We start from the raw sequence: 24682 nt of genomic DNA, 5'->3' as shown, positions 1-24682 counted from the left end.
GACTGTTGTTTTGTGTTTACCTTATGATTAAAGTTGTTAGTTCCCGCCTCAGAATGAGTGAGTTTGAGCTACTTGTACATGAAGGTAGTGAACAGAAACAATAAAACACTTGAATCTTTTTTAATTGAAAGTGTTATTGTAGAGCAGGGGTCACCAATCTCGTTCCTGGAGGTCTGGTGCCCTGCAGGGTATAGCTCCGACTTGCCTCAACACACCTGCCTGGGTGTTTCAGTTATACCTTGTAAGACCTTGATTAGCTTGTTCAGGTGTGTTTGATTAGGGTTGGAGCTCAAATCTGCAGGACACCGGCCCTTCAGGAACAAGTTTGGTGGTCCCTGTTGTAGAGCAACACAAATAGCCTGCAGAAGTGTAAATGCACAGCAGCACAGCAACGCAGGCGCCGTGGGTCACGCAGATCACTCCACGCAAGTATAAAACAACCTTCTTTAGTCACTGATTTATCAGCGTCACCACAGTGGAATGAACCACTAACTATTCCAGAATATATTTTACACAGTGGATGACCTTCCAGCTGCAACCCAGTACTGGAAAACACCCATACTCACACTCATTCCAAATCAAATCAATCAAGCCTTTATTTGTCACTACACTTTCGTATAGCGAAAATGGACCCCCCAGACCATAGACAAAACATCACAAACAACTTTTCAGGGGAGACAGATCTTAGGAGGTAGCATTTAGAAACGAAGAAAGATACATTTGGACAGTTAGGCTAAAAAACACCCCCTCAGCTTGCCCTTGATTAGGACAAAGTGAGAAAAGGGAGAAAAACAGCCCTATCTTAGCATAAGCACACCGGCAAGACACAACATAGACAGAAGGGATGGGAACAGGGGTAATGGAAAACAATCCGTTGAGTGCGGGCAGCCAACTGGCCCAGCAGCAATTTCCGGCGCAAGTCACAGCCCCGCCCCACCCCACGTGGGTAAAACACACATTCATACACTACGGCCAATTTAGTTCATCAATTCCCCTATAGCGCATGTGTTTAGACTGTGGGGGAAGCCCAAGCACCTGGAGGAAACCCACACCAACATGAGGAGAACATGCAAACAACACACAAAAACGACAACTGACCCAGCTGGGACTCGAACTAGCAACCTTCTTGCTGTGAGGTAGTAGTGCTAACCACTTAGCCACCTTGCCACCCCAAATACAAATACATAATTCAATTCAATTTATGTATAAAGCACTTTAAAACAACACAGTTGACCAAAGTGCTGACAACAAAGAGTCAAACAAACTTTAAAATACAAATAAATAAACATAAAATGTCAACATCTCGCGCTGTGCTAAAAGCCAAATTGAGCAAGCGGGTTTTAAGAAGAGATTTAAAAACAACAATGGAAGAGGCTTGTCTAATATACAACGGCAACTCGCTCCACAGTTTTGGTGCAGCCACAGCAAAAGCCAGATCCCCTCTGAGCTCTCGACTGGTCCTGGACACACCCATAAGGAGCTGGTCTGCTGACCTGAGTGAACGAAAAGGTGTGTAAGGACAGAGAAGCTCAGAGAGCTAAAGGGGTGCAGCACCATTCAGACACTTAAAAACAAATAAAAGTAACTTAAAATGGATCCTGAAATGCACAAGCAGCCAGTGAAGAGGAGATAAAATCGGGGTGATGTGCTCGTATTTGCGTGCGCCGGTTAAAAGACGTGCAGCTGCATTCTGAACAAGTTGCAGATGAGAGATAGAAGACTGACTCACCCCAAAATAAAGAGCAATGCAGGAGTCCAAGCGGGAGGTTATAAAAGCATGGATTACTGTTTCAAAGTGCTTGTGTGATAAAACCTGCTTAATTTTGGCCGGTTGCATGAAGTGAAAGAAGCTAGAGTGAACAACAGACCGAATCTGGCTTTCAAGCTTTAGTTCAGGATCCATTTTAAAACCCAGGTTCACAAACTCTGGCTTTCAGAAAGTTTCAAGATTATTCGAGCGTACAGAATGAGCGACGTTAAACTGGGGCCAAACACCATCACTTCGGTCTTAGAATCATTAAAAAGGAGAAAATTCAGTGCCATCCAAGATTTGATGTCCTTTATACATGAGTCCAGTGCATTTAGAGGAAGGCCATCTGTGCTTTTTAGGGGAACATAAATTTGACAGTCATCAGCATAACTTTGAAACGAGATACCATGTCTCCTGAGAATTGATCCAAGTGGAAGCAGATATAGAGAGAACAATATAGGGTCCAGAATAGAACCCTGTGGAACTCCATAGTGGAGCACAGGAGGACTCACAATCACCCAATCGCACAGAGAAGGTTCGACCTTCCGAATAGGACCTGAACCAATATTCCAAGCATCAAAGTAAGATATGATCAACAATGTCAAATGCAGCTGATAATTATATATATATATATATATATATATATATATATATATATATATATATATATATATATATATATATATATATATATATATATATACAGTTGAATTCAGAATTATTAGCCCCCTTTGATTTTTTCTTCTTTTTTAAATATTTTCCAAATGATGTTTAACAGAGCAAGGACATTTTCACAGTATGTCAGATAATATTTTTTCTTCTGGAGAAAGTCTTATTTGTTTTATTTAGGCTAGTACAAAGGCAGTTTTTAGTTTTTTTATGAACCATTTTAGGGACGAAATTATTGGCCCCTTTAAGCTATATTTTTTCTCGATAGTCTACAGAACAAACCCTCATTATACAATAACTTGCCTAATTACCCTAACCTGCCTAGTTAACTTAATAAACCTAGTGAAGCCTTTAAATGTCACTTTAAGCTGTATAGAAGTGTCTTAAAAATTATCTAGTCAAATATTATTTACGGTCATCATGGTAAAGATTAAATAAATCAGTTATTAGAAATGAGTTATTAAAACTATTATGATTAGAAATGTGTTGAAAAAAAATCTGCTCTCCGTTAATCAGAAATTGGGGAAATAATAAACAAGCGGTCTAATAATTTAGGGGGGCTAAAAATTCTGACTTCAACTGTATATATATATATATATATATATATATATATAAATATATATATATATATATATATATATATATATATATATATATATATATATATGTATATATAATTTAACTCATTTTTTAACTCATTTTTTCTTGATATATATATATATACATTTTTTCTCGATATATATATACACATGAGCAATATCACACGAGTAGCAGTGCAATATGGCTGTGTATCAGCACTGGTGGGAGATGTGCATTAGCGTCTCACCAGTGCTGATATACAGCCGTCTCGCGCTGCTACGAGTGTGATATTGTGTTTATGCAACAGTTATATATATATATATATATAGTTTTTTATTACATAGTAAAGCATATAATAAGCAGTGTTTGTAATGTTAGGAAGTCGAGTATAAATCCTCATTAATTGTGAGCTTGTCTGTTTGTTCTGCCTGTCTGCTTGGATTACTGTAAAATGAGCAGAGATTTTTTTTCCCCTCAGACTGGAGTCTTGTTTTTTTTTTGTTTTTTTTTTCTGCGCTGTAATGAACTGCCAGACTCTGAAAGATGGAGTTGTTTATCCTCCAGCGGTGACTTACAATCTGCTCTGATTGTCTGGAGTGACCATTAAAGTGGACCTGTGAACATCAGCGGCTCTGAGCAAACAATCAGCAGAACGAGAGGAGGCCCGGACTCACTTCAGCATGTCTGATCATGACGAGAGATGCTCGGGAAAACAGCGGCATCATGGGACACCCAGCATTTAAAACACTGGCATAGGGCTGCACAATACACTGGGGGATATGAGTATTGAACACATGGTCATCTTGTTTCCTCTGAATAATGTTTCTAATGGAGTTGTTGACATAGAATTGAAGCAGATTTTGATAAAAACCCAAACAATACAAACATAAAACAAAACAATAATGAGAAATGAGAGTGTAATAACAATGAAATGACAGTAGGAGGAAGTGCTGAACTACTGAAATCTGTTTAATACTTTATATAAAGGCTTTTTTATGACTACAACCTAAAGACGCCTTTCATATGGAGAATGAAGCCTCATGCATTGCTCAGTTGTGAGTTTCTCAAAGACTTTAACAGTTAAAATCTTGATGCTTCTGTGGGTCTCGTCTATCAAATTTGAGCTTTATTCTGCATTCTCTATTGGATTTAAGTCAGGTGATTGGCTGGGCCATTCTACAGCTTGCTTTTCGTTCTTTGAAAGCATCTGAGAGTCTCCTTGGCTGTGTTTTGGATCATTGTCTAGCTGAAATGTCCACCCTGGGTTCATCTTCATCCTCCTGCTAATGTCAACCCGGGCTCATTGTGGAAATGTAGCCCAGCGGACGTTTCTGCAGACAGCGAAATACGTCCCGGAAGGTAAGTATTTGAGCAGTTTTTGTTTTCGCGGATCCGCGAGAGGCCGCTGTGCGCTTTTTTTCGCATCTCGGACGCCTCTCGGGAGTGCGCGCCGTTTGCGCCCGCGCTGTTCTCGCGCGAAAAGCCGCCGGAGGCCGCTGTGGAGCGACCGTCCGTCCGACTGGCCAGCTGAACGACTGAACGATCGACCAGGCGGCCGGCTGATCAGCCGACCCGGCCACCCTCTTCTTCCTCCTCCTCCTTCCCTAAACCCAAGCGACGGTTTGCAAAAGCCGTCCAGAAAAAAAAAAAAAAAAAGCAAAAGCCCTTGTCTTCGATTTCGACCACGTTTTCCGATCCCGCCGCATTCTCGCCCTTATTGTGAGGATTCTGTTTTTTATCTTACCTGATTTCCAGAACCGCTCTTCCACACCGCCCGCAGCGTTCCCTCGAAAAAAACTAAACGCGGCCGTAAGTATCTTCCGCGGAAACGTCCGCGGAGCTACGTTTCCAGAATGAGCTTGGGTTTAGATGTTGGACTGGAGCAGCTGATTTACACAGAGGAAGGGCAGAGGCTTGCTGAAGAACTACGGAGAGATTTCAGCTGCTGTCTGAGCTTTCACTGTCAAATACACCTCTCTTTCTTCATGTGTTTAATACTTTTCCCCTATGTCATTTCATTTTCCTACACATATCTTGATTTGTAAACAAATTAGACTCAATTTCTTTATATATGTGGATTTCTTTGGTTGTTGCCAACATTTTAGGAAAATTTTAAGTCAACAGCACCTTTATAAATATGTTTTCTGAGAAAAAGATGACGTGCTCAATACTTATTTCCCCTCTGTATAATGTTTTGGCAACAATATCGCAATGTGTGAATCTGCCTCAGTCACATCGCAGAATGTGAGTTGGGAGCAGGAGCCTTAGTGTGCTTTTTTTATTTAAAGGGGTGGTCCAGAATGTAATTTTAAGGCTTGGTTGAGTTAATAAGATGCAAAGCAATGTGTGCTCATGCTTCACACGAAGGAAATCATGTTATTTATGTTGGCTTGAGAAAGCCAACATACTGTTATGCTACTCTGTCCTTGAAAACAAACGTATCTCCTCCTAGACCGTTCATGCCACAAGGCCCAAATATGGTCAAAATGCGCCTTCTGCATTCAAGATTGTTGCTATATCTCCTCATGCCTATAAGACTTATTGTTTTTTTAATAAAAAATGTTAAATATTAAATTTTTATAATCCGGGCATAAAAAAAATTATACAAGCCCCAAATTTGGCCAAAAGCTGTATTTAGATGCGTTAGATTTTGTTGCTATATCTTTAAGGTTTATCAGACTTATAGTTTTCCAATAAATAATTTTTAAGCATTATTTTTCTCAAAATGTGGCAAGCCATTTTTGACTTAAACTCCATATTTTTTACTGATATGGCAAGCCATTTTTGCATGCATCACTTTCACACTTATTGAGCATTGTATTTTCAAAAAAATATGGCAAGCCATTTTTACATAATGTTCATTCCCTTAGTCCCTTTATTAATCAGGGGTCGCCACAACGGAATGAACCGCCAACTTATCCAGCATTTGTTTTACACAGCGAATGCCCTTCCAGCCGCAACCCAACACCAGGAATACATAATGTTCAAGTCCAGTTTTTGACACTCATAAAGACTGTCATAGAAACATCGGGGTTGATTAAGATCACTCATATTGCCAAGAAGCTTTGATGTATCATCACAAACCTGTCAAATGTCCCCATAGCAATAAAACAGTATAACCTAGCAACCATTTAAAAATGGCAATATCTCTACATCAGAACATCGTAGGGACCTGGGCATTGGCTTGTTTGACTCATGCAAGCAAATGGGACTTCCTGTGTACTATGCATGGCAACAATGATAATGGAAGCCAAGTGCTAATAACAATTAGCTACATGCTATGAATGATTATCTAAATGCAATAACATATGCTAGAAATGCCTACTAATAGCATTTGATCAAACATGTACACAAGCATTGCCATTTAGCAACTGCTTAGCAACCACCTAACAATGCCATAATTGTTTTAGCAACTGCCTAGCAACCACTTAGCAACCGCCGCCGTGCTTCCTGCCAACTGCCATTCCCAGTCCTAGCGCAGTCACGTTGGCTTTCTCAAGCCAACATCAAAGTTTATCAAAACACTTTAGGTTCTAGTTTTAAATCTCACTTTGATTATATTCAGCTACTCTAACATGGAAACCCCTGATATATTTCCTAGTTCCTCTGAAAGGCCCGCCCTCAAGTGTCTCTGATTGGTCATCTATCATAATGTGCAGGGATTCCTGGATCCGATCCACGTAAAAAGTGAAACAACAGTGGTAAAGGACCAGTGGGAAAGAGAGCTAAAGTAGATAAGAAGTGCTCTGAGTTTGCCCAGTAATGCGAGTAATGTTGATCTGTGTCATGCCGACAAACTATTAGATGAAGATGAAGTCTTCAACTTCACAAAAATGTATAAAAACGCTACAAAAGTGGACCAAGATTTTAAAAAAAAATCCTGTGTCTGTCAGTCTCCGCTGATGTCAAGAAGAGGGCCAGGGGTTACCGTGAAATACTGCCTTTTATCCTGCACTCCTCCCCATCACAAGATACCTGTCTGCAAGGCTACATTTCTAAGCATTCAGACACAAGAAAGTGCACCAGTTGTAACTTAAATAAAGACACTTTTTAATTGAGTATCTATACAATAATGATGATGATAATGAAAATTATTTTACATCCATTTTTTTTTTTGTTCCGCGAAGGTCATTTCACCGCTGTTGACACAGATACAGAGACACTGGAGCATTTTAAAGCTGTGAAGATCAGTCAATTCACCAACGGACTACTCATATGTCAGCTTCAAAGACAGATAAGCTGATCTTCACGACTTTTAAACATTCCAAAGTCCCTGTCTTTGTGTAAACAACGGTTCCCCTTCATATGGGAACTTCTACGTGTGTCTGTATAGACTTTGGGAGACTGTCTAAAGCACTAATAACCTGGACAAGAATAAAACAAGAATAACCTGGACGTTATTCAGTCAGTCAGTCGACACCGGCCTTGAGAACAGCAGGCGTGAACGGCACTAGCGAGAGAAATGTGACATCTGAAAAAGAGTACACAGTGCCCTCTGGTGGATTTGTAGCTCCTGAGATGTATTTGGTGCTCTCCAGAAATGTATGTAGTAATACGTTTTCAGAATGAGCCTGGGTTGAATACATTGCTTGTGATTTGTTTATTATTTTTATATATGATTCAAGAGTTCACACTTAATTATTGCTTGACAACTGTAAGCAGGTTTGGCATGCTGTCCCGGGAGAGAACCCTGAGCTCGGAGATAGTTGAGCCCAGGGCTCCAGCCAGGTCCATAGAGTAAGTGAGGGGAGTACGAGATCAGGTGGTTCTCGAGAGCTCCCCTTTTTTGTAAAGGAGAAAAGGCGGAGAAAGGGGTGGATGGGGGGGTTTCTTCGGAAAACGAAGATAAGGGAGTAATATCTAGCTAGGCTACTTATAGTGAGTTAGGATAGATCTGATTGGCTAACTAATGAGTGTAGATAGGTGGCCAGCTGCAGTCAATTATATCACGTGCTCCTCTCGAAATTAGTTTAAAAACTTCACTTAAATCCCCTATTGCAATCAATCTGGACACTTTCCATATAGAGTTATTCAAGGTATCTGATGGAAATTCACATTGCAATCTTTAATAGCAGAAAATTCATATATTGCAATGTTTGATTTTTCCAGTATTGTGCAGCTCTACACTGACATGTTTAACTCTCCTATTGACATGTCTGGTTCAAAATGCAGTGTTTTCATTCATTCATTTTCCTTCGGCTTAGTCTCTATTGCAGAGGTTGCTACATTGGGATAAACCGCCAACTATTCCAGCATATGTTTTAGGCAGCGGATGCCCTTCCAGCTGCAACCTAGCACTGGGAAACACCCATACACACTCATTAACTGTACACACAAACTCATACACTACAATCACTTGAGTTCATCAATTCCTCTATAGCGCATGTGTTTGGACTGAATACACGCCCACACCACCTCCATGCAAAGGCTTTCAACAAGAGCTTTCCACAAAAAAAAGACAATTATACACCGTCTAAAAAGACACATAACCATTATAAAAAGCCAGATGTTAATGTAACTAAACATTTTCTCTTTTAGGTAAGTCAGGATGATCACATGTGTTTCTGTTCTGCTTTATAGCAGAATAATGAGAGAGATGTGTTTTGAGAAATTGTTATAAGTTTTCCTGAAACTCAAGTTTACACACAATCAGATTATTCTGCCTCTGATAAAGCTCAGATGATGATGTCAAGGTTTTGGAAGTTTCTGATTGGCTAATTGACAACATTTGAGTTAATGTGAGGCACAACTGTAGAATAGTATTGAAGGAAAAGCTCAAACACACTGCTTCATTCTGTGACAACATGAAAAAATCAACAAGCCACAATCAACAACAAAGCCAGATTACAATCTGCTGAATTACACTGGGAAAAAGACTAATGTTTGGAGACATGTCCTGTGCTCTGATGGAGCTGAGATTGAACTGTTTGGCCATAATGAGCAGTGTTACATTTGGAGGACAAAGGGGAAAGCGCACAAGCCTAGAACCACCATCCCAACTGTGCAGTATGGGGGCGGCAGCATCATGTTGTGGGGCTGTTTTGCTGCAGGAGGGACTGGTCCACTTCACAGCAAAGATGGCATCATGAAGAAAGAACATGATGGAGAAATACTGAAGCAGCATCTCAACACATCAGCCAGGACATTAAAACTTTGCCACATATGGGTCTTCCAAACAGACCATGACCCTCAGCATACTGCCAAATTAGTTCAAATGTGCTTTAAGGACAACAGAGTGAATGTTTTGGCGTGGCCATCACAAAGCCCTGAATTCAACCCTATAGAAAATTTGTGGGCAGAGATAAAAAAAAGCTTGTGCGAGCAAGACAGCCTATAAATCTGACTCAGTTACAGCAATTCTGTCAGGAGGAATGGGCGAAAATTCCTTCAAATTACTGTGAGAAACTTGTGGAAGGAGACCCAAAACATTTGACCAAAGTTATACAGTTTAAAAGCAAAGCTAAACAAATACCAAGGAAATGTGTATAAACTTGACTGTCTAGAAATTTAAAAAAATCTCATTATTCTGGCATTGAGCAAATGTAAATCGTTTAGGAAATCCTAACAGACCTAAAATAGTAAATGTTTAGTATGATTTACCAGCAGACATTTTTTTTAATGGTTATGCTCCTTTTTTAGAGTGTATGTAGACTTCTGCTTTCAACTGTATGTAAAACAAAACAAAGAAACAACGAATCTAGCTTTTTTAAACTAGATTGTCATTTCTAATGCACAATTTGATCATTCATTTTCTGCACTCAGAAACTGAGTTCAATATCAGAAGAAAACAATGCAGGTGAAGGCTCTTACGCGGGACTGAGCAGTGTTTTGTACCTGACTTTTGAATCGTTTAATGACCGCAGGCAGAATCCTGTCCTCTTGTCCTTCAGGGGCTTTGATGATGAAGTCCACATCGTGACCAAAATCCTTTCCCCTGCAGATCACACAGATGCACAGAGACACACACACACATTATAAAATAGAAGCACTTTCTTTATTTTTATTAAGATGTAACAAAAATGTGACAATATAGGGATACACATTTATATGGACACACCTTAATAAAATGGGAATGGTTGGTGATATTAGCACATTGTGGCACATTAGTATATGTGAGCGGGAAAACTTTTCAAGATGGGTGGTGACCATGGTGGCCATTTTGAAGTCGGCCATCTTGGATCCAACTTTTGTTTTTTCAATAGGAAGAGGGTCATGTGACATATCAAACTTATTGGGAATTTCACCAGAAAGACAATAGTGTGCTTGGTTTTAACGTAACTTTATTCTTTCATGAGTTATTTACAAGTTTCTGACCACTTATAAAATGTGTTCAATGTGCTGCCCATTGTGTTGGATTGTCAATGCAACCCTCTTCTCCCACTCTTCACACACTGATAGCAACACCGCTGGAGAAATACCAGCACAGGCTTCCAGTATCTGTAGTTTCAGGTGTTGCACAATGTTGTAACGCATTGTGCTGTAAACTGGACCACAACGGCTTTTCTTAATGGAGTGAATCATCTAAGTTACCTAATCATTAACCTGCAGGCTGCATTGTGCTCACAGGGCTGCGAGAAAATATATAAAAAGAGCGGCGCTGCGGCAAAATAATGAATAAAAAGATGAGGCTGTGGTCAAATAAATAAATAAACGAAAAAAGTGCGACTGCTGGGAGCAACAGAGTCTGGAGCTAGGAACACCGGCCCTGGTGGCCAAAAAACAAACCAGCCCACTGAGAATTCTCTCGATTAGCCAATCCAGGCCTGGGTTAGATCAGTCACAATTTATTTCCCCTTTTTCTGTTTCACTTAATATACTGCTGAAATCTGAATGTTAAATCAGACATATGAGGGTTAATATGAGCACGTCACTGTCGGCTGGATTAAACACAACTGGATGCATGACCCGGATGTTCTGCCGATCACATGATGAGATCCTCAATAAGTGTGTGAGTAACTGTACGGACATACGGCTCATTTAATGGCTTTGCCTTTTCCTATTACTCAAATAAACCATTTGGCCTGCGCCATTAAACCGCAGAGCCGCCGGAGCTGTCAGGCCGCTTTATGAGTTTCACCGCTGCGTAGAGAGATTATGAAAATGAGTCTGGAAAACTCGGAGGCCTCGTATACGCAACACTTTCAGGTGGGAGGAAGGAGATATTCATGTAGAAATACAGAACAACTCATGAGAAAACAATTTACAACAGTTCTGTTCAAAATGCACCTAATGGCTTTTGAGGAAGAAAATAAGATGTGAAATTTGGAGTCCAGGGGGGACACGGTGGCTATAGTTAGTCAGTTGGCATTTCTGTCTGAAGTTTGCATGTTTTCCCTGTGTTGGCGTGGGTTTCCTCAGGGTGCTCCGGTTTCCCTCACAGTCCAAACACATACGCTACAGGGGAATTGATTAACTAAATTGGCTACGAATATATATATATATATATATATATATATATATATATATATATATATATATATATATATGTATGCTGTTTGTATTTTATTCAAAGGTTAAACACAGTGCTTACACTTTGTGTATAGCCTATATATATATATATATATATATATATATATATATATATATATATAAATATATATATATATATATATATATATTAGGGATGCAACAATACAGCAGCCCACGGTTCAATACATACCACGTTTTTTAACACGGTTTTCTGTTCAGTTCGGTTCTCATGGCTTGACACACGTGTTTTTTTTATTCTATAGGCAATAGGAACATTAAGAGGTTAAGGAGAAAAACATAAAAATGATTTATTGCAATACTCATTTTGTTTTACTTAAAAGCCAAGAAAAGTGCAGTAGTTCCTAGAGTAGTGTATAAAAATGAGCACTGAAATCTCACAGCTGCTGGTGGCCAATGTACAAACTGGGGAACACATGAAATCCTCCACTTTGAAAATAAACACACATGTGAAGTTAATAAAGATAAATTGGGCATTTCAAATAAACATATTTGTACTTCAGTAAACATAAATAACCCATCTTCATTATCTTGGTGCTGGAAAAATGTGAGACTGTAGTCTGTAACGTGGATCGAGTGCTTTTATAAGATGACAGAAGCCCACATCTCCAGTCAACCAAAACGGCTGCAAATCTCCAGCAGTAAACACCCGCACTGCCTTTTATTTTATGTGTGTCTCGGATCCAGTTGGGTGTGTTTGCTGGAAAGATTCAGTGAGGGATTGTTGCTGTTTGGAGGACTTTATTACCTTCTCTGCTCTCCTGCTTCAGACAGTGATATTGCTGGGTGATGCGCTGCAGATGTGCAGTCATGGTTATGCATGTAAATCAATGCTTGCACACAGTTATTTTTTGTTCACCGTTTTTTTCTTTTATTGGCATTATGCTTACCGCCAAAACCGAAATGTCCTCACACCGCAGATTTGAAAGACGCCGGTGCTTCCTCGTATTGTTGCCTCACTTCGCCGCCGCTTCCTCGTACTGTTGCCTCAGCCTCACTTCACCGCCGCTCGCCATGTTAAAGTGTGGAATGATGGTCAAGCGTCCCCTAACTTTAGAGCATAGTGATTGGATATTTACTCACGGGGAGGAGTTTCCTCATCTCAGCTCATGGATTTAGAGGCACACACAGTCAATTTGGGAAGATATAAAACGCACATAAATTATTTAAACGCAAAACCGCAATTCACAAGTGCGTATTGAACCGTGGAGGTCGTACCGTACGGTTCAGTATTATATTGAGAACCGGGGCATCCCTAATATATATATTATATACCGGCACAGGTGGGAGACATGCATTGCCTTAGTGTCCCACCTGCTACTCATGTAATATTGCATTTATACAACAGTTCGACGGCACAATCTTGTATATAAAAAAGAAAATCAAACACGAGTCTAAAAACCCTTTTGTATGAGGAACTACTTTCTTTCGCCATTCATTCACATCTGCAGCTTACGTGAGAACAGCAGAAGCCACTACTAATTCACCAACGTCACTTTAGAGCTAGTGTTTGAATGACTCTCTGTAGACTCATGTCTAAAGTGAAGACAAAACAGCTGATTTTGCTCACATTTTAAGATTATAAGACATGAAATGCCATCGGTCTACAGAGATATCTTGTTACAGTGTTACAGTCTATAGTCTTTCTCTGTTGCAATCGGGATATAACAATAATTAATCCCAAAAAAAGCAACACGATCAATATCAAACTGCTGTTGTGTTTGCTATAAGGGGGGTTGGGGGGGGGGGGGGGGGGGGGGGGGGTTGGTGGTGAGGATAGGAAAGTAACTGTATTACAATAGGCACTGTCCTTATAAATAAACTGCATAGTTGCAATCTAAACAACTACATTCTCGACTTAAATAGCCTCAAAAGTACATTATGTTGCCCAACAGCAGCAATATTTGTCAAACTGTAGTGAGTTTACTGATCTGCTTGCACTCTATGTTGGCGGAGTAATACACACGGGTGAAGAGGCTGTATGAGGGCTGATATTGCAGAATATCACACTGCTATCAGCAAATCAGATTCCAGAACCTGACAGAACTGTTTATATATATATATATATATATATATAAAGTTGAGTTCAGAATAATTAGCCCCCCTTTTATTTTTATTTATTTATTTATTATTTCTTTTTTAAATATTCCCCAAATGATGTTTAACAGAGTAAGGAAATTTTCACAGTATGTCTGATAATATTTTTTCTTTTGGAGAAAGTCTTATTTGTTTCATTTTGGCTAGAATAACAGCAGTTCTTAATTTTTTAAACACCATTTTAATGTCATAATTATTAGCCCCTTTAAGCTATTTTTATTTCCGATAGAACAAACCATCGTTATACAATAACTTGCCTAATTACCCTAACCTGCCTAGTTAACCTGATTAACCTAGGTAAGCCTTTAAATGTGACTTTAAGCTGTATAGAAGTGTCTTGAAGAATATCTAGTCCAATATAATTTACTGTCATCATGACAAAGATACAATAAATCAGTGATTAGAAATGAGTTATCAAAACTAATATGATTAGAAATGTGTTGAAAAGAATCTGCTCTCTATTAAACAGAAATTGGGGGAAAAACTAAACAGGGGGAAAAAGGTTGAGAACCTCTGTTGTAGATGGTCCCTGTATAAATAATGAAATTAAAAATAAATAAATAAATATGCGGGGCACGTAATCGCAATGAGCCTGTGCTGCAAAAATGTCCTTGCTCTGTGAAACATCACTTGGGAAGTTGGGAACATTAATTTTGCTTTTAACCGTATAAACAAAAACGTGCGTGCTTTAAACTAAAGCTTCATCTGTGTTAACCTGCTTTGACACAATAAATCCCTATAGAAATTAAGCTGAACATTTCAAATTAAACTTCAAAACTTTCCTGGTGGCGAATAAAACTCTTATTGTGTTCACAACTCTTACAGCATCCTTGAATTTCAATTTGAAGGACAGACTTTTCTGATGTAACTGAAACCACAAGCACTTACACAACAATACATCTGACTCAGAGTTACTGTAGATATAGAAATCCAGCCTTGCATATGCAGTATATATATATATATATATATATATATATATATATATATATACATGCACCGTGTCTGAAAGCATCAACTGATGCCCACATTTACATCAAGGACCATCAGAAGCCCTAAAAGCCAAACCCTGTGGATGTGCACTTGAATCTGAGCACCTGCAGGATGAATGTGAGTTTCTGTGGATTTAATGGCAGGCGGCAGAAGTGAAAAACACAAGCGTAGGCACAGAATCCGCCGCCGCCGCAGAAGAGCCTCTCAAAGCTCTGAACCTGCACTTCTCTTTTCTTCTGCTGGCAGATGCAGGATTACAGACAGAACTTCATCCAGCCAGATATTATACACTGAGCAAAAATGAGTACACTCCCCCTTATGATAATCAATATTGTAGACATTTCTCAGTTAAGGGTGTAGTAGGTGATCTGCCAAAATGACAACAGTTATGATAGCTTAGAAAACACAACCCCTCCCCTGCCGTCCAAAGCCACGCCTCCTGAAATCACGAATGCACCGTAAACATGACCGAAGACAATCCACCACTAGATCATGTCTTTCGCCAGTTAGAATTGTACTTTATAAAACTACAATTCTCAATGAAAACTGTATTATATCCAAGCTCCAATCCCTAAAACTATGCCATTCGTAGTTGAATCTAGGATCCAGGAGGAACGATGCGGTTTTTGTCCAGGCTGTGGTACACTGGACCAGCTTTATACCCTCACCAGGCTGCTTGAGGGTTCATGGGAGTATGCCCAAACAGTGGCATTCTGTGGAGGGTGCTCTGGGAATATGGGCTCATAGGCACCCTGTTAAGGGCCGTCTCATCCCTGTATGAATGGAGTAGGAGTCTGGTTTGCGTTGCCGGCATTAAGTCAGACTTGTTTATAGTGAATGTTGGACTCCGGCAGGAGTGCCCTTTGTCACCAATTCTGTTCATCATATTTTTGGACAGAATTTTATGCGCAGCCTCAGGTCTGGAGGGGGTCCCTTTCTCTTCACACTCTGTTTAAAGGGCCAAGGGGAAGGGGAAGGGGTACAAAAATAGAATTGGGATTGGGCCTTTATGTCGGCCCAATGAAACTTCCGAACCTTTTTAGAGGAACCTGATAGCAAATGCTCACTTACAAGAAAAGAGCTCTGATGGGTTTTGCATCTGAACTCTTCATATATATATATATATATATATATATATATATATATATATATATATATATATATATATATATATATATATATATATATATATATATATGAATATATATATATATATATATATATATATATATATATATATATATATATATATATATATATATATATATATATATATATATATATTCAGTAACTCATTTCTAATAAACGATTTATTTTATCTTTGTCATGATGACAGTAAGTAATGTTGGACTAGATATTCTTCAAGACACTTCTATACAGCTTAAAGTGACATTTTAAGGCTTTACTAGATTAATTAGGTTAACTAGGCAGGTTGGGGTAATTAGGCAAGTTATTGTATAATGATGGTTTGTTCTGTTCTGTTTTTCGAAAAAAAAAAAAAAAAGCTTAAAGAGGCTAATAATTTTGACCTTAAAATGGTGTTTAAAAAATTAATATCTGCTTTTATTCTAGCCGAAATAAAACAAATAAGACTTTCTCCAGAAGAAAAAATATTATCAGACATACTGTGAAAATCTCTTTGTTCTGTTAAACATCATTTGGGAAATATTTTTTTTTTAAAAAATTAAAAGGGAGCTAATAATTCTGACTTTATTCTGACTTCTACTGTATATCTGAGTAAGTGTTATGCATATCAAATATTATAGCAATATTAAACAACAGATACATTTCGCACCTGTGGTAGCCTCTCTGTGAATTTAGAGTGAAAATAACACAATAAAATAGTGCTTTATTCGCGTAGAAAAGCAGTTATGAAAAATGGTTGCTGCTTCAGCCTTTTCTGATTTTTAACCAGTTAAACTCTGCTGCTATTTTGGGATTTTGCCTACCCAAATTTAAAAGCTTCCCAAATCCACATGCAGAGGTGTAAATGCAAAAATTTGGTATCATTTTAAAGAAACCCCTTTGAATTTTCATAAAACACTATTGAAAGTGTGTAAAATATCTGTAAATGTTGTCTGTGTTATAATAAACACCTAAAAAAAGAGGTGCTTTTTGTATTTTTTTTATAAGCTCAAATTTGAAAGTGTATCTTTTAGGTTGTGTGTGGTCTAGCGTGCTGTAATTAATGTTGGTGGTTCCTGCACATGTCTGTAATCATAGGAAAACAGAAAAATGTCTCCACCATAATCTATGCAGAAGTTATTGTATTTTAACTGATGAGAGGTGCTGTACAAGCCACAGGGAGCGATCATTGTTTTCATATTTCACTATTCTTTTGTTTGATCAAACATAATTCACTGTGTTTGGACCACATCAGACATATAAAAGGATTACTTATGCACATCACCTCAAAAACAGAGGAGAAATCGCCCTGAAGCACACAGCATAAGGTAAGAGATGACAGCTGTCTGTGCTATCTGGGGCTGCTTATTGATCATGAATGTATTGTTTTCACTTCTGCATCATGGAAACACCACGATTCATTCGACAACTGTTTGATATGTGAATATCATCAGTAACAAGAACACTAGAACCGTATGAGCACCGGTAAGAGCTTTCATTTGAGCTATAACTTGTACATGTGTCATATGAAAAATATATAAATGAATCAATGTAAAATTCCTAGCTCGGGTATCAAAAATACTGTGTGTTTAAGTGTAAATAAATTTTGTACAGTAGAATAAAAACCAAAGTGATGCAGATGTGCATAAAATATAGATTCTACACTTTCAAACTAAACCACTTACGGGGTCTGGTGCAATGCTGGCCCTTTAAATCTTAAAGCGAAAGTTGATGACATCACAGACCCGGTACCAGTAATTAGTTATTAAAATTTCAGATGATTTTTAAGTTAATAAAAACTATTGTTTTGCATTATTTTGGGGGAGTATAAAATAATTAAAATGAACAAAACAGTCAATAATACTGACTTCAACGGTATATGCACAAACATATTACAGTAAAGCATCCTGTAGAAAATCTGAGTCTAAAAGAGAGGTCTGCGAGGGGCGCATGCACTGTATAAATCAGTCTGGTTTTTAAGGAATGCTGCGGGATTATTCAGTGTGTGTGTTGTGCAGGAATGAGCTGTTTACTGCTGGATGGAGGGAAAAAAACTGCCCTGAACTGTGAGACGCTGCTTTCTCATGCGCCGTCCACTGATTTATGGCATCAAATGCTGCGATCCTATAATATACAACACCTGCGTCTCTGCTCCAAAACCTGCACAACGGCCTTGCTGCGCGCTGCCTACACAGACAGCATCGTAAATGATGAAACTGAGTTACAACACTCAAGTCCACTCACATTTATTTCTATCAGCTTATTATAAATGCAGGCATCTGATTATTATTTATTAAAATGTTTTAAATGTAAAAATCACATGCATATTCTGTATTTTAATTTAAAATGATTTTGCCCTACATTTTTAGCTGTTTATGTAAAAATATGCTTGTTTTGTTATAGGCAATATTTCTTTATAGGAGCCCCTATTGTGAAATATGAAAGTTAATATTTTGCTTTTTGAAGTCCCTGACCACAGGATGATACACTGTAAAATGTTTCACCTTAAGTTTACAGTAAATTACAGGCTAATAATTGCATTAATTTCACAGTAAAGTACTGTATGTAAATTCACAGTAAATCACTGTGAGGCACTTCATAATAAACAATATTTCTGTAAATATTTCTAAATATCAAAAAAAGTTTTTGTACTAGAACAAAAAGTTATTGTCAATTTCTGTTCAATAAAATATTAATTGTGTTTGAATTCCTATAACTAACATGTAAAATGTGTAGCCATTTTTACAGCTGTAACCATGATGCCAGCCTTAATTTTAAGTTCAGAATACGTAATTTAACATTAAAAAAAAATGTATATATATATATATATATATATATATATTATATATTATATATTATATATATATAACTTAAAGTTAAATCCTGTAATTTCCTGTGAAAAATTACAGTTACATGTTGTGAAATTCTGGGAATTATTTACAGTAAGTGTATGTATGCAAGGTTAAAAAACACTCGGGTTCTATTTTGACGGTCCATGCACCAGTGCAAAGCGCAGGGCGCAAACGCATTCAGGGTGTGTCAGAATTCACTTTTGCTAATATAAGGATGGAAAAATCTGCTTTGCGCCGTGGCACATGGTCTAACAGGGTTGAGCTTATTTTCTTAATGAGGTATCGGTGTGTTTTAAGAATAAACCAATCAGAGTCTCATCTCCCATTCCCTTTAAGAGCCAGTTGCGTCGCGCTATGGTGCATTTGCTATTTACATGACGGACTTTGTAAGTGGAAAAACTGAGTGTCTCACTAGAGAGAAAACTGTTAAACACAGCATCTGCAGCGCGAGAATGTGAGATAAGGCCTTGCATTGTCTACTTTTACTTTCGCTCTCTTGAATAGTGAAATCTTGTACACACAGACATTCATTAGTCTATAAATAATTAATTTTGTTTGTTAAGCACAACGATTTGTTTCAAAACTGTTTCTAAATTCAGTTCTAATTTCCAGCAAACGAATAAATGAACAATAATAACGAAATGTGCGAAGAGTTATATCCTAAAACACATGCTGTGCCCCATATGGTCTAAAACCTGCATGTGGACAAATCTAAGCTTGTTTTTAATAAAACAAATATAAATATGGATATAATAAATAATACTGCTAATAATAATAACATTATACAAAAGCAAATTGTTATGAATGAACTGAAAAAGCCTCCCGAGATGAAGAAGACATAAAAGCAGTGATTTTTCATATTTATGTAGGCTAGAAAATAATATGTTTTGTAATATTTTAATCCTTTATGTTTATATCCTATATCTATTCTTATTATATCCTATATATATATCCTTAATATTTACATTTTTATGATGTAAGGATATTTGCGTATTGCTCTACATCTTGTGTGTATTAAGCAGTGTGTAAGCGAGGCGCAACTCTGCGCTGGACTTTAGACCGGCTTTGTTCTGGTGTATTGAAAAATCTACTATAGTTTCTTAAAATAGCAACGCGCCAACAGTGCGCCTCAACACACCTCCTTTTTGGACTAGAACACCTCTGGGCGCACATATGAGCTCAAATGTATTTGCTATTTAAACAGCGTGGCGCAAAACATCAAAACAACTGTTACGCCAAGCTGAAACTAGCACACAACAATTGCGTCGCACCTTGCACCACATTGTGCCGGGTGTATGATAGGGCCCTCAATGTCTGACCTAGTCTGTTGTGATTGGACTACTGCATGTCGGAAATGAAATGCCCATCATCATTTCTGGACTACAGTGACATAAAGTGATGTTATAGTGTATTAAAAGAAAACATGGAATCAATTTCGTCAATCAATTCGAACCAGCATCTGACCAGGATGAGCCCACAGCTGCAGTAAACCTGGGAAGTCAATTTCAAACACCACTGGAGCAGGACATTTCTCAATGGTAAGCGTCAATATTGTTTAAGATGTTGTTATGTTGTATTGTTTACAGTCATTTCTGTGTGGAGTTTGCATGTTCTCCCTGTGTTGTTGTGGGTTTCCTCTGGGTGCTCCAGTTTCCCCCACAGTCCAAACAGATGCGCTATAGGGGAATTGATGAACTAAATTGGCCGTAGTGTATGAGTGTGTGAACTGAATTACAGCACTCTATTTAACTCACATTTGTTTCTATATCAGGTTCATACGAGAGCCTTTCAAAGCAGCTTCACATGCAGAAGCTGGACAAACTTATGCGAATTCATTGAACTGGAAAGTGTCCTTGGACCTGGCAACCCTGGTGCTGATGTTCAGGAATGGCCTCCGGTGGTTTTCCAGGCAGAGTGATTGAAGCTGCTGTTCGGATCACAGACGCTGCTGTTTCATCCAGACTTCAGACCTGGAGCCTTATAAGACGCCGCTAAACCTTCTGTAAACCGGCTCTGGCAATGATCACACACACAGCTCTGGTGGAGATCTGACTGAAGCTGATCCTGGATCAGATGTTTGATCCTGCCTTCAGGTGCTCTGGTGAACATCCTGCTAATGTGTTCAAAATATAAGCTTTCAAAATATATTTAATTTAATTTAATTTAATTTAATTTAATTTAATTTAATTTAATTTAATTTAATTATTTTATTTTATTTTATTTTATTTTATTTTATTTTATTTTATTTTATTTTATTTTTTTATCTTATTTTATTTGTTTGTTTGTTTGTTTGTTTGTTTGTTTGTTTATTTGTTTATTCATTTATATATTCATTCATTCATTCATTCGCATAGGAATTCAAAATATTGGAATAGATCTGAAAAATAAGCCATAATGTGCAGCTTATTTAAAGCTTCTACCTAAATAATAATAATAAAAAAACAAAAAACATTGGATTACAACAAATGCTAAATTGCAATTAAAAGTAAATAAAATACAATGCACAATAAAAAATGTGCATTTTAGAAAAAGACTGTACATAAATTGCATTTATTGTAAAATTAAAATAAGCCTAGAAGTATAATTTAAAAACTTTTTTTCTTAAAATGTTCTGCATTCATTTGTTTTAAATATTAACTTTGAAAACTTTAACATAATTATAAGTCTTTTTTTTAAATAAGTCTCATAAAATTAACAATTACTTATATTATTACAATTTATTATTTTTAGTTTGTTTATTTTTTCTGATATTTTTGTGTTTGTTATAATTTTGTTGAAATAATTAGTTTTTCTTATTTAAAAAATCTATTATATATAACTTTATATATATAACTTAACTTTTAAAATATTTCTAATCTAGACGTAATAGTTTTTATGTAAAAAACAATAAATATATATATATAGGGGCAAGGCAGTGGCGCAGTAGGTAGTGCTGTCGCCTCACAGCAAGAAGGTCGATGGGTCGCTGGTTCGAGCCTCGGCTCAGTTTGTGTTTCTGTGTGGAGTTTGCATATTCTCCCTGCCTTCGCGTGAGTTTCCTCCGGGTACTCCGGTTTCCCCCACAGTCCAAACACATGAGGTACAGGTGAATTGGGTAGATTATATTGTCCGTAGTGTATGTGTGTGTGTGTGTGAATGTGTGCGTTGATGTTTCCCAGAGATGGGTTGTGGCTGGAAGGGCATTCGCTGCGTAAAAACTTGCTGGATAAGTTGGCGGCTTGTTGGCGTGTGTGATGATCAATCATTCATTGTCACACAGTATGTTTGTCACCTGCTTTCTTTTGCTTACACTTTTATTTGTTATTATGGTTTAATTATATATATATATATATATATATATATATATATATATATATATATATATATATATATATATATATATATATATATATATATATATTACATATACATTTATACATTTATGTGTAGTTAACTGGTGATCTGGGACCTTTAGCCAGGACAGATTTCTGTGCATATGTGTTAGATACATGACAATTATTATTTTTTATGCCAACTGTTTGTTTGTTTGTTTGTTTGTTTTTTTAAAGAAACATTTTGTTAAATAAAAAGTATTAGTATAGAGCCATATTTTGCTTGTTTTTACATATTTAAAATGTGTGGCTAAGAAATAATGATGTATTTATTTTTAGTGTGGTTAGAGATAAATTTGGTAAATCCTTATTTTGAAATTGTACTGCATGCATCCTTATTGTAATAAGAAACTATGAAACCCTTATCCGTTTGCTCATGCTCATTGAGTAAACTTATACACAACACACACAAAAAGTTAAATGAATAAGGAGGGATGTGGACAAAAAAAACAAAATCTAAATCAAGTAAATTTAGCATGACAAAGTCAAAGTCACGCATATAGAATATATTTTCCCAACAACAAAATTGTGGCCAGTGAAAATGGCGAGTGGCTAGTAATGTTGAAAAACTACTAGCCACAATGGCTGGTGATCAAAAAAGTTAATGTAAAGCCCCGTATATCATATTATAAACTGTTATTTTCCCAGTGATGGGTTGCAGCTGCTGCGTAAAACATGTGCTGGATAAGTCGGTGGTTCATTCCGCTGTGGTGACCCCGGATTCATAAAGCGGCTAAGCTGAAAAGAAAATAAATGAGTATTACTGTTACTGTATGAACAATGTAGTAGAGATCTGCACTAACGCACACACAAGCACCAAGCACACACACACAGACAAAGCTCTCTCTCTCTCATACGCGCGCGCACGCACTAACACACACACAAGCACCAAGCAGACACACAGGCGTTTGCTGTTATATCAACTCAAAGGGTTGTAATACCATGTATCAAGTACCAATGTAATACCAAAAGGTTTTATATAAAGGTATATAAATACTGAGTCGCGCCAGCTCCGGGCCGCAGCGCACATTACACTCGGGCCGATTCTGCCGCGGATGCGACAGCGTCGGCTCGCTTACGGCCGCCGCATCTGGCCTGATTGATTCGGGCCGGAATCGGGCAGTGAGTCCACAAGCATCCGGAGTCCGGCAGCCAGAGCCGGGCTGAGTGGTAAGTCTCCGGCAGGCGAGAATCTAGCCGGAACTGGCCCGAGTGTATTTTGCTATCTGGGAAAACTCTCTCTCTCTCTCTCTCTCTCTCTCATTTACACGCGCACGCGCACTAACATACACACACACAAGCACCAAGCACACACACACAGGCAAAGCTCGCTCTCTCTCTCTCTATCTCTCTCTCTCATTCGCATAGCAATATCCGCGATATTGCTAGACAGCCCGCTCCCGTCCCAAATTAAACCCGTTACCGACCGCTCCCGCGATTTATTCAAAAATTTATTCCCGCGCCGCAGAAATCTGGTCGGGTCCTGCGGCGCCCGCGGGACAGCCGCGGGAATGCAGACCTCTACAATGTAGGAGTCTGGTTTGCTTTGCCGGCAATAAGTCATCTTGTTTCCAGTGCATGTTGGACTCCGGCTGGGCTGCCCCTTGTCACCAATTCTGTTCATCATTTTTATTGACAGAATTTCAAGGCGTAGCCTTAAGCTGGAGGGGGTCCAGTTCGGGGACCACAAGATTTCATCTCTGTCATTCGCAGATGATGTTGTTCTGTTGGCTTCATCAGACATGGACCTTCAGCATGCCCTGGGGTGGTTTGCTGCCGAGTGTGACGCGGCTGGGGTGAGAATCAGCACCTCCAAGTCCGAGGCCATGGTGCTCCACTGGAAAAAGGTGGTTTGCCATCTCCAGGTTGGAGGAAAGTCCTTACCCCAGGTGGAGGAGTTTAAGTATCTCGGGGTTTTGTTCACAAGTGAGGGAAGGATGGAACATGACATTGACAGGCGGATTGGTGCTGCAGCAGCAGTAATGCGGTCGATTTACCGGTCCAGTGTGGTGAAGAAGGAGCTGAGCCGAAAGGCAAAGCTTTCAATTTACCGGTCAATCTACATTCCTACTCTCACCTATGGTCATGAGCGAAAGTACTAGATCTCGGATACAAGCGGCCGAAATGAGTTTCCTTCACAGGGTGGCAGGGCGCTCTCTTATGGATAGGGGGAGGAGCTCTGACACCCGGGAGGAGCTCAGAGTAGAGCCGCTGCTCCTCCACATCCAGAGAAGTCAGCTGAGGTGGCTTGGGCATCTGTTTCGGATGCCTACCCAGGGAGGTGTTCCAGGCATGTCCCACTGGGAGGAGGCCTCTGGAAAGACCCAGGACACACTGGAGAGACTATGTCTCTCGGCTGGCCAGGGAACGCCTCGGGATCCCCCCGGAGGAGCTGGAGGAAGTGTCTGGAGAGAGGGAAGTCTGGGGTTCTCTATTAAGACTGCTGCCCCCGCGACCCGGCCCCAGAAAAGTGGCAGAAAATGAATGAATGAATGAATGAATGAATATTACTGTTATTATTGTTATAATTACTACTACTACTATTATTAATTGGCTGTTTACCAAAGTTACATACTTTTGTATGTAAACCACTCGCTAAACCCAACTGATAGGGTTTTTAAAGGCAATCTAGAAACAGAAAAGCCTCTTAGCCGCGTGATTTCATCACATTTTAAGCCTGTTACTTTTATTTATTTTATTTCTTTGCTTTTGTTTTACCTGGTTTCTGGAACTGGTCTTTGCAAACTCCATCTACTGGGCAA

At 38.5% G+C, this 24682-nt stretch overlaps 2 protein-coding genes across 6 annotated transcripts in view; one reads left to right on the top strand and one right to left on the bottom strand.

The window, feature by feature from the left end:
• The window catches only part of dntt (deoxynucleotidyltransferase, terminal), a 394622-nt gene that overhangs the window by 151741 nt on the left and 218199 nt on the right, over window positions 1-24682 (bottom strand). For all 5 annotated transcript variants that reach the window (XM_087277888.1, XM_087277887.1, XM_087277889.1 and 2 more), the window contains 1 exon segment: window positions 9833-9932. In XM_087277888.1, the coding sequence (XP_087134014.1) occupies window positions 9833-9932 (100 nt within the window).
• blnk (B cell linker) overlaps window positions 22855-24682 on the top strand; it is a 221780-nt gene continuing 219952 nt past the window's right edge. The window contains exon 1 of the mRNA XM_087277762.1: window positions 22855-23448. The gene's annotated coding sequence lies outside the window, so the exon portion shown is untranslated. The remainder of the gene's footprint in view (window positions 23449-24682) is intronic.

The sequence above is a fragment of the Danio rerio genome, chromosome 13 (assembly GCF_052040795.2).
Source record: "Danio rerio strain M-AB ecotype USA chromosome 13, GRCz13ab, whole genome shotgun sequence".
In the NCBI taxonomy this organism is placed as follows: domain Eukaryota; kingdom Metazoa; phylum Chordata; class Actinopteri; order Cypriniformes; family Danionidae; genus Danio; species Danio rerio.
Note: the sequence above shows the minus strand (reverse complement) of the source record. Positions and strands in the feature narration are given on the sequence as shown.